Here is a 14,464-nt window from a genome sequence, read left to right as displayed (position 1 = left end):
CAGAATAAATATCTCTATATTTATTTTTGTTTTATCTACTGTATGAATGAATTTGAGGAATTAACGGTAGGTGTCCAGAGGCGGATTTAGGATTGTAGGAGATCCGGGGCTTAGCCCAGGAGTCGTTGGGTTGGGGGGGGGGGGGTGCAGGGGTACAGTGCTATTTTTTATAAGTAGGGGGTGGACCGAACATCCTTTAGGGGGCTCGTCGCCTTCTCTCGGGGGGTCCGGGGGCATGCTTAAATATTGAAGTTGAAAGCATCAATCTGGTGCACTTTGAGAGCAACATCAACCCTACCTTAATAACACCTTAAAGCGGACAAAAGGCACTGGCGAACACTCATTAATACCCTTTAGTGAAGCAAACTAATGCCTTAACTCACTCAAATAGTCGTCTACTTATTAAGGTGAAACGAATGTGCGTAGAGTTTTAAAGGATGCGGATAGTCTCACCTTGATTCTGGCGCATTGCTTATCGTTTTATAGATCTATTCTCATCCACCATCTTTGTTTGTGATGTAAACAGTGTAAGAGTCACGTTTCTGAATCGGACACTCTGAGTGGATGCAGTCACAGCCAATCGGAGTCTGATTCAGAGGGTTGCCTGTCAGTTCTGTTGTTATGTGTACTTAAACGAGAGCCGGTATAATTCCACTCGCGAAAACAAAATAAAAATTGGAATACGTTATTTTAGTGTCTTAAAAGTAGACTGAGGTATGAAGGGTTAACGTTACATCTTAGAATAATTTTTAGTCATGTTGTGTATACATACTAACATATAAGGGTATACTTAGTGTGGTTACTCCATGTTTACTAGCTATAACATTAACGTTACATCACTCTTTTTCACTTCTTACTCAGTCAGCCAGAGTGCAGATATCACCATTAGATTAACAAACCTGAAACATCATCCATTTATTCACTGCTGGTGGTGACATTGTTGTCAGCTGCTGATACTGCTGATACTGCTGCAGCTTGTGGCGCCTGCTTCGATGACAATAACTTTCTAATATCCATAACTGTATAGGCTATTAGCTTAAAACTCGTCAGGCACTAGGAAGGATAACTTCTTCTTCAGGGCAGGCTACGCAGTACGCAGGCTAATGTCCCACAGTGGCTGCCTCTCTGGTGGACTTCAGTACTGCACATTACTCCCGAGACGTTTAAAAAAAAAAAAGAAGTAACATTTTAATTTTTTTTAAGTGAAACATCCGGGGCTTTTCAGAAAACATCCGGGGCTTGAGCCCAAGTAGCCACCTCCTAGCGTCGCCACTGTGTCATACAATTCCACAAACATCCCGTTGCTTCTTTTTGGAAATAATCATTCAGTCCAGTGTTACCCACGGAAGTGCTACCTAAATCACTTCATGCATGGATGGTCTCCTGTTTATACCACAACACTTATTTTTGAAACAATAGACTATTGCATAATTTTAGTGAATGTTTCTCGTGGAAAATAATAAATGACTAGCCTGTTGTTGATGCAGTGCTACCAAAAGCACTTTACACATCATGGTCTACTACTGGTTACCTAACAAATGGTGAAGAGTGGTTTTTTGTGACCAACATTTTATTATGTTTTCACTTGTTGACTCAAACGTGCAGAACGTAAATAGAGAAAACAAAATAAGGACAGATGCCATATGAGTCCTACTCTTTCAGAATAATAATACTTAGCTGCATTGCATTATTTGAAGTCGCGGGATCAAATGACCCATGCTTTTTGAGAATATTCCTATTATTTATTTTAAATCTCCAGCCACACTGGCCAGCCTTCCAGGGATTTATTTGTTCCTGTGTGTATTTGGTAGTACTGCACTGTACAACAGAGGAGTTATTTATTATTTCCCACAAGAAAAAATCACCAAAATGATGTAAAAGTATATCATTTTCAAAATTAGTATTGTAGTATTTAGGGATGTGAAGTGTTTTAATAGCACTTCTCTGTAAAACCAAAACAAACGTGTGTTCCCCTTTAAAAGCATTACCGGAAATGTCGTCATTGTTGTAGATGTCCTGTTTGTTAAAGAGGAATCACTTCTTCAGTAAAACAAATGTCAACACCAGATGCTTACTCTGTGACCCCATTTCTACTGTTAATTATACATTTACTACATTCGTGTTTATATGTTTGTGTGTATGTGTTGAATGTAATACATGTCTGTTTACATTACGGGTAATCATTTGCAATACTTTCTACCTACATTTTATTGTTGCTGAATTGTATTCATGTTAATGTATAAGCCCTATATTTGAACTTGCATCATTCTATTTATTAGATTGGTATGCTTTTACTTGCCTACTTGTCTACACGTTGTTCTCATAACAGCATACAGTGTGAACAGTCTGCGCTTAAACTTTATATAGCCTTTGCTCTTAATCCCGGTGCAGTTTTTGATGTCAGAGTGAGACCTCACTGCATGTGTCTTCTGTCTTCCTCTGTCTTCATCTGCATGGCGCTGATTATCAGAACTGTTGTAAAACCATCTCACAGATTCTGCAGCAGGTGAGAGGCGAGGCTTTCACACTTTAAACACTGGAGAGATGTTTGAGCAAATTCACACAGCTTTGCTTGCTTTCATATATTTATTTCAGATAAATCGTGTTAGCTTGCTGTGTTTCAGTTTTCAGTTTCAGTTTCAGTTTCAAACGCGTGAAATACATTCACGCGTTAAAGCAGAACTCAGAGACATGTGATTACAGTATTTAAACTCTTACATGATGAAATGTGGTGTAATTAAGTACATTAACCCAAATATTCTATTCAAGTACAAATGTGAGGTACTTTTACTTGTATGCTCAGACCAAGATGGCTGATGGTGTGTGTCGTGGCTCGGTAGCTCCTGATTCAAACCACTGGCCTCGATTAAAACCTACAATATACAAGACTGTTGACGGCCTAGTTATTGTAGAGGATGAGTTACTCAACTTCCTGGCGGTTAAAATTAAAACTATGACCCAGGACGAGATAGTCCTTGTAGCCTCTAACACCTTTGAATCCGAATGGATCGAGACTTCTAAAAAGACGTTGTTTGAACTCTGTCCTGAAACCAAGCAGCGGTGTGTGACCTTTAAAGGCAACCATAAGGATGCAAACAATATCAAAAGCTGTCTAAAAGTACTAAATGAATGCGGTGAAAACATCCCCCGTTTTGTCTCCCACTACCTGGATGAGCTGCCGCCGGTTACGTTTAACAACCTGGATGTGTCCAACCTGCTGAGCAAGATGGAGCGACTGCACAGCGAGGTTTGCGCATTAAGACACGTAGTGGAAGTTCAGGCAGATATCGGTCAGAACCTGCGTGCTGTGGCTGCGACCATGGACAGCAGAGTTGCTGCCGTAGAACGTCAGTTGGAGCCGAGTCATGGTGGAGGACTGGCTGTACCAAGTGACACTGAAATTACCTGTGGGAGCGCTCAGGGTGATGGCCAGGATGGTGCGGTGTCGGTGAAGGATGCGAGCCCCCCCGGCTCTTCTACTGATGTACATCCCAACTGTGTTGACCCGCTCGCTGCGTCAGGGACCGTGAGTGCCTGTGTGAGCCCTGGAGGAACTGCGGTAAATTCGCAGGTATGGAGTCAAGTTGTGAAACAGGGCCGAGGTCGGAGGAATAGGGCCGAGGGCCAGTCTGCCTTATCTAAACAGCTTGTTGGGAAACCTGAACGGAGGATGCCTAAGCCTATTGTTGGCACTGCTGCACAAGGGAATATAAAAGTGATCCGTACGAAGTTGGTGAGTGTTTTTGCTACCAAATTCTCGCCAGACCTTGACGCTGAGACACTGTCCGAATATCTAACTGAACAACTCGGCCGTGATGTTAACTGTCACCGTATTGACACTGCGAGCAGCAGATATAGCTCGTTTAAAGTGTGTGCTGAGTGCAATGAAGTTGCGGAGATGTTTAACCCAGAACTCTGGCCTGAAGGCTCAGTTGTGAGGCGATACTATGAACCACGTAAAGCGGAGGTGATAGGGGCTAGCAGAGCTAGACCTTTTGCTGGTGCGAGGGTACTGAATGGGGCTACGGCTGAGCTGCTTAGCTAAAGGTTATGCGGGTTGGATCATTTAACTGTCGCGGGCTGCGCCTGGGCAACAGCGCTGCTGATAGGATCCGACGTGTAGTGGTGGACAACTTGCTACAAAAATGTGACATTTTATGCTTGCAAGAAACTTTCTTACCTAAGCAGGACTTGGGAAAGTTGAACTCTCTTAATGACAATTTTCACGGGGCTGGTGAGTCCACTACGGACCTATCTCTGGGAATAGTGAGAGGAAGGATAGCAGGGGGCGTGGCTATCCTGTGGCACAAAAAGCTGGACGCTGTCATTAATGTCATCAGGCTTGAAGTTGACTGGTGTATTGCTGTACAGATCAAAATGAATAACAAGGAGTTTAGCATTCTCAATGTATATACACCATATGAGTCACAGCATAATGAAGATGAATACCTGAACAGACTTGCTTTTATACATTCTTTTATTGTTGATAATCATTCCTCCAGTGTTTATGTAGTGGGTGATATGAATGCTGACATATCAGACAAAAGGTCCTTGTTTGCTAAGCATATGCTACAGTTTTGTGATGATAACAATCTTATATTATCAAGCCAAATACTTCTGCCTACAGATAGCTATTCATATATAAGCGAGGCCTGGCATACAACTTCATGGCTTGACCATTGCATAAGCACCGCTAATGCCCATGACATTGTAAGATCAATTGAGATTGTGTATGAGGCATCAATGTCAGATCACATTCCTTTTATAATGTCACTAGATTGTGATAGTCTCCCTGAGATGTCTCAGGAGGCTAAACATGCCTGTACCACTAAAGTGGACTGGTCCAAGCTCACAAATGAGGATAGGCTATTGTACTATGGGAGAACTGATGTCCTATTAAGTGATGTATATCTACCCAAAGTGGCAACTCTGTGTGTTGATGTGGGTTGTAATGAAAGCTCTCACCGTGAAGACCTCTGTAACATGTATGATTGTATTGTGGGAGCTGTATGGGAGGCCAGTATACCGTGCTGTACCTACTCTAGGAAGAGACACAACGTCAAGCCAGGGTGGAATACACATGTGGCTGATCAATACGCTGAAGCCAAGAATGCTTTTGGGGCCTGGGTCCAGGCAGGAAGGCCCAGAGAGGGGCCTGTCCTGGATCTCAAAAAGCGTACACATGCTAGATATAAATATGCAGTTCGTTATGTCAACAAACACACAGAAACATTGAGAGCGGACTCGATGGCTGAAAAGCTCCTTCATAATGATGTGACTGGCTTCTGGAAGGAGGTGAGAGCTCTGAACAGGGCCAGTACGTCATTACCGTGTACCATAGAGGGAGTATCTGGAGCCGATAACATAGCTGAGATGTGGAGGCAACATTACTCTACTATACTTAATTGTGTTAAAAGTGACCCCTACAAAGTTGGTAGTGTTGTGAAAAGTGACACAGTGGGAATCACAGCTAAAGAGGTTTATCGAGCAATTGAACAGCTAGCTGATAACAAAGCATGCGGCTCTGACCGAATCACTGCAGAGCACCTTAAACTGGCAAGCCCGAAGGTTGCAGTTCTTCTTGCCATTTGTTTTACCGGCCTCATGACTCATGGTATGTTGCCAGACTCCATGTTGACGGTTACCTTGGTCCCTGTCATTAAGGACAAAGCGGGCAAGGTAGGGAGCTTGGATAACTATAGACCAATTGCTCTGGCCAGTGTGTTATCCAAAGTCCTGGAAAGAATTTTGTTGGATAGACTATGTTCTTATTTATGTACCTCAGATAACCAGTTTGGCTTCAAGGCTAAGCATGGTACTGAGCTATGCATCTATGCTTTGAAGGAAATGGTAGAAACATATAGAAGACAGAATTCCACTGTTCTGATTGGTTTCATTGATGCCTCGAAGGCTTTTGACCGAGTTAACCATCATAAACTGTTTTTAAAATTGAGACAAAGAGGTGTGCCTAACAGTATAATTAGGATCCTGGCTTATTGGTATGCCAACCAGAGCATGCGGATCAAATGGGGGAATGCAGTCTCGGCGCCATTTGGTGTTGGTAATGGAGTCCGCCAGGGGGGGCTCCTCTCACCGAGCCTTTTTAATATCTATATGAATGATCTATCGGATGATTTAAGTGTCTGTAAAACAGGGTGTGTGATTGGTAATGTGATTGTAAATCATTGTATGCCGATGATCTGGCAATTGTTTCTCCTAGCAGTGCTGGTTTTCAACAGTTGCTAAATGTTTGTTCTGATTACGGAGTCAAATTTGACGTTAAATACAATGCTAAGAAGAGCGCTGTAATGATCTGTAGAGCAACAGGGGATAAGAACCTTTGTTTTCCAACATTCTATCTGTCAGGACAGGTGCTGTCTGTTTGCTGTAACACGAAGTATCTCGGACACATCATCACAGATGAAATGGCTGATGATGATGACATGTATAGACAGCGGCGTGTCTTATATATACAAGCCAACATGTTGGCTAGAAAATTCTCTTGGTGTTCAGATAAGGTTAAGGTGAACCTCTTTAGAGCGTATTGCACTCCTCTCTATACTGCCCCCTTGTGGGTCAAGTATAAGAAGGCGAGCCTCCGGAAGCTCCAGGTTGCATATAATGACTGTTTGCGTATACTGCTTAGAAAACCAAGGTGGTGCAGTGCAAGTGAAATGTTCTGTAATGCACGAGTCAACACGTTCCATGCTCTTTTGAGAGGTCTGATGTACAAATTCATCTGTCGATTGAATGTTTCTCATAACTCTGTCATTATGCTGCTTTCAAATCCGTGTCTCAGTGCTGTACGATACCAGTCACCTCTGTGGAAACATTGGTATGGCTGCCTTTTTTTAGTTTGTATTTGAGTGTTGTATGTTTTGTAATAATGGACCAAGAGTCTCTTTAAATAAAGATGATGATGATGATGATTATTTGTTCTTGCTAATAATAATAAGACAACATATAAATCAACTAATACACATTTTACCATCTGCAACAATGGCATGCAACATATTTCTGATGCTTAAATAGGCAGATCGTCATGATGAATAGGCAACTTTTCCTTTTGGAAGTTTAAATCTACTAAAGTAAAATGTTCAGGATTGTCTGTATATGGGTTATTGTTATACTGTGGCATAAATACACTTTAAATATGTTTTGCATGTGTGTTAATTCCAAGTCTGATAATAGATACATTTTTTCACTGAATGATTAATCAGAGGCTGATTTATCATTAACTTGTACTTGCATAACTCCTCCCATTCAGTCCACTGACTGTTCTCCATTCAGTCTCTGATCCTCTTCTCTCTGCTCAAAGGTTGTTTGCAGCTGACCGGCGGCGGTTCCACTCTGTTAGAGGAAGTGAAGCAGCCGGAAAACACGACTGTTCATCTTTCTCACACTCAGCTACTGGTAGGAGTTGTCTTGTTAAACATGTACCTTTGTTTTATAAGTTAACTAAAGGGGCCCTTTAATGCTCATATCCAGGTTCATATTAGTATTTTGTGACATGTCTCCATGCTTTAAAGTTCAAAAAGCTCTTTATTTTCTCATACTGCCTGTGCTGCAGCACCTTTTTTCACCCTCTGTCTGAAACCAGAGCCCAGTCTGCTCTGATTGGTTAGCTGGCTGGCAAGTGTTACAGAGAGATGCCACAATGTTCCGGAAGTAAACAAAGGAGTCCAATGGAGGTGTTACAGGCAGGGGGGGGGGGGACTTTAGGATTTTAGCATTTGCAGACCATTTATTTGCACAAAAACCTATACAACAGTAAACAGTAAAGGAAAATCCCCCTAAAAGCATGACAGGGCCTCTAAATTAAACAACCAGAAATGTTACTGAAACATTGATATAGTGGAAACATTATCTGCAGTTTACTCATGTTCTAGAGGAGTCGTAGTGTAACAGAGCAGCTATGTTTTTGTTGTCATTTCTGAAGTGTTTGCTCCTCAGGCTCCACGATGAGCAAGAAGCTGCTGCTTGATGTGGACTGTGGGGTGGACGACGCTCAGGCCATCATGTTGGCGCTGGCCGCCCCCAACGTGGAGGTCCTGGGGGTCACCTGTGTCCATGGAAACACCACGGTGGAGAATGTGTGTAAGAACACACTGCGAGTTCTGCAAGCATGCAATAAACTCGAGGTGGGTGCAGCGCTGCTTTCTATACTGTGTAGGTATTTTATGATCTTGACACGGTAAACTGGGGAGTATTGAACAGGGGATTCCAGACCATCGTAAATGTGTGAGAGGAAATGATGTGTGTCATGTGTGCTGTTTATAAAACTGACCGACAATGAGTTGTGGTTCCTCAAGCAACACGACCAAAGGCAGGAACTGGACCAATGTACACAAGCAGTATGAGGACAGTTAACCTCAGTGAAAAAGCTAGGCAACTTCATTTGTATAGTACATTTGTTATACAAGGGAAATTGAATAGGGTACAATTACATTGAAATACAGCAAATGTAAAAGATTTACAAACATAAAAGTGTAGGAAAGTTCTCTGGTTTGAAAAGATATCAAATGAAACATCTGACAGAATATTATTATTATCCATCCATCCATCTTCTCCCGCTTATCCGTGGTCGGGTCGCGGGGGTAGCAGTTCCAGCAGAGAGCCCCAAACTTTCTTTTCCCTGGCGACATCAACCAGCTCTGACTGGGGGATCCCAAGGCGCTCCCAGGCCAGCGAAGAGATATAATCCCTCCACCTGGTCCTAGGTCTACCCCTTGGTCTCTTCCCAGCTGGACGTGCCTGGAACACCTCCCTAGGGAGGCGCCCAGGCCTATTATTATTATTATTATTATTATATTAAACACAATTAATTATACAGGAAAGCTCTTTTTTCATTTTTCTCATCGTGTAAATCGTCATATCTTTTAGTTTTTTACATTATAATAACAAACTGATTGAAAGACATGTAACAGTTATAATATTTCATTGTGGGTTCTTCTTGTCATGAGACAGATTCCAGTGTTTAAAGGAGCAGCGAAGCCGATCCTGGGGAACAGCCTGAATGCCGGACACTTCCACGGAGAGGACGGGCTGGGCGACGCTCCGGACCCCGACGCCCCGGGACTGGACCGTCTGCAGGAGGAGGGCGCCGTGTCCGCCATGATTCGGATCATCAACCAGAACCCAGGACAGGTGTGTGTGTGTGTGTGTGTGTGTGTGTGTGTGTGTGTGTGTGTGTGTGTGTGTGTGTGTGTGTGTGTGTGTGTGTGTGTGTGTGTGTGTGTGTGTGTGTGTGTGTGTGTGTGTGTGTGTGTGTGTGTGTGTGTGTGTGTGTGTGTGTGTGTGTGTGTGTGTGTGTGTGTGTGTGTGTGTGTGTGTGTGTGTGTGTGTGTGTGTGTGTGTGTGTGTGTGTGTGTGTGTGTGTGTGTGTGTGTGTGTGTGTGTGTGATATTAAACTGAATGTCTTTGAACTAAGAAAAGCTTTGGAGTTTAAGAACGTGGAATGGACAGGTTTCACAATTTTCTGACATTTTATAGACTCAACAATAATGACAAATGTATTACGTGTGAATGTGTTTTTTGTTTGTTTGTGTGTGTGCCTCTGTGAGGTCTTAATGGTGTGTGTTTATTCCCCCCCCAGGTGTCTCTGGTTGCCACGGCTCCCCTCACTAACCTGGCTCTGGCTGTGAGGCTGGACCCATCTCTGCCCAGTAAACTCAGAGCGCTCTACATCATGGGAGGCAACACTGAATGTCAGTAAAATCATTTACTAGTTTGTTCACACTGGGTGGTGGTAGTACATATGACAATGGGATGGCATATTAGGAACATTGTAGATTAAAATAAACAATAATTACAGAGCTGAGGGGTTGAGCAGAGGAGAACAAATCCCTGAGATTAAAAGGTTACATTTTTAAGTAAAAACTCAGATTATAAAATTCTTAATAAGCAAAATAAACATACACATTCTCTATCACATTAACACATTTAAGAGAAAATAATTGTGCTTTATTATGTTAAGGAACTACATTGTTTCACAAAGTCAGATCGACGTCATTACAGTAAAGAAGCGCCCAGTTGACAGGAAATAAATTGACGACTTTAATCCTGGAAATTCTGAGGTCTTTTGGAGAATATTACCTACTTCCCCTGCTACTGTACTTTTTAGTTGTTCTTGTATCTTATAATGGTCCTACTCTGCCTTTGTATGATCATGTAATTGTGTACTTCAGTGTGTAATATGTGCGTTTCTCCACAGCTCGAGGAAACACTACAGTGTGTGCCGAGTTTAATTTTGCTGCTGATCCAGAAGCTGCGTACATCGTTCTGAACGACTACCACTGTCCCCTCTACCTGGCCTGCTGGGAGTTCACCTGCTACAACAAGCTGTCCTGGGTCAGGCTTCCTCTTACACATCGTCACAAATCATTTCTACTACAAAAGCACATAACCTTTCTAAAAAGGAAAATACGCCAACATTTTTGTGGAACCACTGTTGATAGTATAGTGTAGTTGAATTAAGCCATAAATTCCTCAGTGCATGCTATATATCGACCAAAATCTGTCCATAGAGCAATTCAGTCCGTGCATACATCTACCAGCATGCATTGCGCAAACGCCTCTGAATCCTGGAGACTTTTCAAGCCATAACCTTTTGCATTTCTTCAGCCCGACACTAGAATACATATCTCATTTCATTTAATTTCAAACCTTTATTTATGCAGGTGAATCCCATTGAGATCATTGATCTCTTTTTCAAGGATGACCTGCTGCAAGTAGGTTCCACATTAATACATATAAAACATAAAACAACAGGAAAAAAAGGACATCATAAAGCATACTTACAGTGACTACAGTTTACATAGCTAGTGACATTTACAGGTTCCAACAGTTTCCGATTGGATAGCATCTATCCGTGCTTTAAAAACATTTAGTGGAACCAAATTGCTCAGTTTCCATTCCTTTTGCAGACTGTTCCAAGTTAGTGGAGCTGCACACCTAAAAGCTTGTTTCCCTAAGTCAGTCCTAGCACTTGGCACATTTAATAAAACCACATCATGAGATCTCAGGCAATAGCTACTTTCAATTCGTCAAGAGAGCAGATGTAAGAAGGTAGTTTATCCAACATGGCTTTGTAGATGAACATGTAGCAGTGACTGAGCCTCCGTACAGTTAGTGAAGGCAAGCCTGCCTTGGCATACAGGGTACAGTGATGAGTTAATACACTTTACAGTTAGTTACCAATCTCAGCGCGCTGTGATAGGCGGAATCTAACTTGATCAGGTAATGGGCAGGTGCATTCATATAAATCAGATCACCATAGTCCAGCACAGTTAAAAAGGTAGTAACAATATTCAAAGTGGTCTCCGGTGTCTTTTTGACTTTTGAAAAAAACATTACTTTAGTTTTATCAACATTTAAAATAAGCTGCGTCTGGATAATGTTAAAAACAGCCTGTAATTTAACAGCAGCCTCCTTAACATCACGGTATCGTCCGCATAAAAATGTAAAGTTGCTCCATCCACATTATCACCTAAACTGTTAGATGGAGAATACAAGTGGACCTAAAACAGAACCTTGTGGAACACCATTTGCAATGTTTAACCACTCAGAAGTGAGCCCATCAAAGTGAACACATTGGGACCTTTCAGAGAGGTAGTTCACAAACCACCCCACTGCATGGCTGGATATGCCAATACTGAGTAGCGTCTGCTTCAAGATGCGATGATCGACGGTATCGAACGCTTTGGAAAGATCAATAAACAGAGCTGCGCAACTCTGCTTTTTGTCTAAGATACCCGCAATATCATTTACCATTTTTATTGCCGCAGTGATGGTGCTGTGTTGCTTTCTGAAACCTGACTGATGTTTACATAGGATGTCATTTTTACATAACAACACCTTTACCTGCTCACTCCCTAGGCTTTCAAGAACCTTCGCCAGAACTGACAATTTAGAGATGGGTCTATAATTGTTTAATAAGGTGGCCTTCAGCAAAGGCAGGACATACGCTGACTTCCATACTTTTGGGATTGTGTTAGTGCTGAGGGAGAGGTTAAAAAGAGAAGTAAGAAGTGGTGCAATAACATCTGCAGCTATCTTTAAAAAGAAAGGTTCTACGTTGTACGGGCCAGCCGGTTTCTTAGGATCTAACTTGGTTAAAGCTTCATGAACAACATTAATAGTAAAAGAAGAGAAACTAAAAGGGTTTTCCAAATCACATTGTTCAGAGTCTGCTTCGGTGGTGATCACAGAGACGGAGTTAGTAACAGAATCAAACAGAGAGCCACAGGACACAAAATGCTCATTAAAACAATTTAGCATAGTGGCTCTGTCCGATATAGTGCCAGATGCTGTGGTAAGGCACAGAGGTAGCTCATTTAGGATTTCACCGGTGGATATCGATTTTATGGCTTTCCAAAATGTTCTAGGATTATTTAGGTTTTTTGTGGTAACTGACAGATAATACTTCGATTTAGCACTTTTGATTTGCGATGTGAAGCTATTTCTTAGCTGCCTAAAACGGAGCCATTCTACCTCTGAGCCTGATCTCCTAGCCTTTGCCCAGGCCTTGTTTCTCTCATGTAGGAGAAAACCAAGGATTGTCTCGTCCCTTCACTCTAAATGTACGCAGGGGTGCATGTCTACAATAATCTCCCTAAAAATAAGACCATGCAGTTTCAACATCAGCACACAGATCGATTTTACCCCAATTCAGAATCTGAACAAAACCCTGCTCCACAAAATGTTTTGTGTCTCTCTTTATTATAATGCGAGGTTTAACCTTTTGGACCTTAGTGTCCCTGATTGTGGCTACAGCACAGTGGTCACTCAGATGAGTATTTATAGGGAACATTAGTGATGAGATCAATTAAGGAGGATTTATTAGGGGACTGAATGTTAGGGGGCGAGTAGGACTGTCTACAATCTGAGTAACATTTAAAGAGATACAAAGGTTTTTTAAATCCTCTGACACTGTAGTTAATCAGTCCCAGTTAAAATTGCCAAGTAGCACTATTTCCTTGTAGTCTAGTTTAGATAAAAGATTTGCTAATGAAGACAAAGAATCCTTGACTGCTGAGGGGGGTCTGTAACAGCCCACCACCATGACCTGTTGACCCTTTGCCACTTCAAAATACGAGTTGCTTACTGATTGATTTGGAAACCAATGTGGTTACACTAAACGTATTCTTCACATAAATGGCAATGCCACCACCTTTATTAGGTCGGTCGGTACGATATACATTATAACCATTTAAGGAGATGTCAAAGGCCAAAATAGATTTATTAAGCCACGTTTCTGATAAAACAATGACATCAGTGTCAGTCGAGTTCGCCCAAATGCGGACGAAATCTAGTTTAGACTGCGCACATTCAAATGGATGAATCCCAACCCAGACCTAGCTTTAAAATCAGCAGGAGTAGCGATCTGACTACTACTACTAGTCGGACCAGGATTAGGTTGTACTTTACCAGATATCAATAATAACCAAAAAACCAGGCATCTTTTCCTCTTAATCCACACACCTAAACTCATCTACCTCAAAATCACCAGCAAGGTCTGCGAAAGTGTGACTAGAGCTCAAAAAGCAGTCCTGAAGAACCATCATGGCTGAATATCAGAGTAAGCCAACACACTGTTACGAGGAGCCTCGTCCATAAGATGCCATGTACACAGTTCGCATTAAAAGCAAAGAGAACATGGGAAAATAAAGTCATTTTTGAACATTATAGCATGTAAACGTGTCACGAAAGGGGCACCAGATATATACTATGAACCTGAAAATGAGCATATGAGCCCCTTTAATGTATCAATGAACTCATCAGAGAATAATATATTTGCCTTTGTTGACAGGAGTTTTGTGACGCCTGGCTGGCGCAGGACACCGATAAAGCTCGCTTCATGGCCCGGATCTTCCGCCACAGCATCGAGGCATCTCAAAGCGAGCGCCTGCAGAAGGAGTTTGTCGCCGGTACAGGTTTCGTTTCCTGTGACTCGTACGCCATGGCAGCCGCCGTGGATGACTCGTTCATCACAGAGAGCGACCATTACCCGGTGAGCGTGGAGCTGACGGGAACACACACCAGAGGCATGATGATAATGGACACCGTGGGCTTCCTGAAGAAGGAGCGCAAGGCTTTTATCATGAAGAAGGTGGATATGGAGAAGTTCGAGCAGATGATGATGGCTGCTTTAAAATAGCACCTTTAAACACAAGACGTCACTTTCTCCGTCCAGACATTTTGGCTAATTTCTCTATTTGTGTTTTTAGTAATAAGGCAATATATTGTATTTAAACTTCTGCTACTAACTATCAACTATGATTTTGTCTTTAGCAGGAAGGATGTAATACTAATGTTGTCCCATGCAATTGTAACGCTTAAGACTTACTAGTAGGGCTTAAAATGTTTTACAAATATATACAATTGTGATTATTTTGACCGATATCCTAATTTTCAATGAAAATAAACAGAAATAAATATGGTTTGAATTTTGCAGCGGTCTGTA

At 42.0% G+C, this 14,464-nt stretch overlaps 1 protein-coding gene across 1 annotated transcript; it reads left to right on the top strand.

The window, feature by feature from the left end:
• The first annotated feature begins 2,398 nt into the window (after positions 1–2,398).
• On the top strand, positions 2,399–14,452 carry LOC117466540 (inosine-uridine preferring nucleoside hydrolase). Its single transcript, XM_034109845.2, has 7 exons — positions 2,399–2,506; positions 7,319–7,413; positions 7,954–8,141; positions 8,968–9,147; positions 9,596–9,707; positions 10,214–10,350; positions 13,811–14,452. Exons 1-7 carry the CDS (start codon positions 2,421–2,423, stop codon positions 14,156–14,158), a joined length of 1,146 nt encoding a protein of 381 aa, XP_033965736.1. The 5' UTR covers positions 2,399–2,420; the 3' UTR covers positions 14,159–14,452.
• Positions 14,453–14,464: the final 12 nt, after the last annotated feature.

This window comes from Pseudochaenichthys georgianus, chromosome 21 (assembly GCF_902827115.2).
Source record: "Pseudochaenichthys georgianus chromosome 21, fPseGeo1.2, whole genome shotgun sequence".
In the NCBI taxonomy this organism is placed as follows: Eukaryota; Metazoa; Chordata; class Actinopteri; order Perciformes; family Channichthyidae; genus Pseudochaenichthys; species Pseudochaenichthys georgianus.
Note: the sequence above shows the minus strand (reverse complement) of the source record. Positions and strands in the feature narration are given on the sequence as shown.

Bases quoted from the DNA above. Each gene is read 5' to 3' on its own strand.
- LOC117466540 (XM_034109845.2), top strand. From the start codon at position 2,421: ATGTGTCTTCTGTCTTCCTCTGTCTTCATCTGCATGGCGCTGATTATC. The intron at 2,507-7,318 runs GTGAGAGGCGAG...CTCTGCTCAAAG, and splicing joins TCTCACAGATTCTGCAGCAG to GTTGTTTGCAGCTGACCGGC. The intron at 7,414-7,953 runs GTAGGAGTTGTC...TTTGCTCCTCAG, and splicing joins TTTCTCACACTCAGCTACTG to GCTCCACGATGAGCAAGAAG.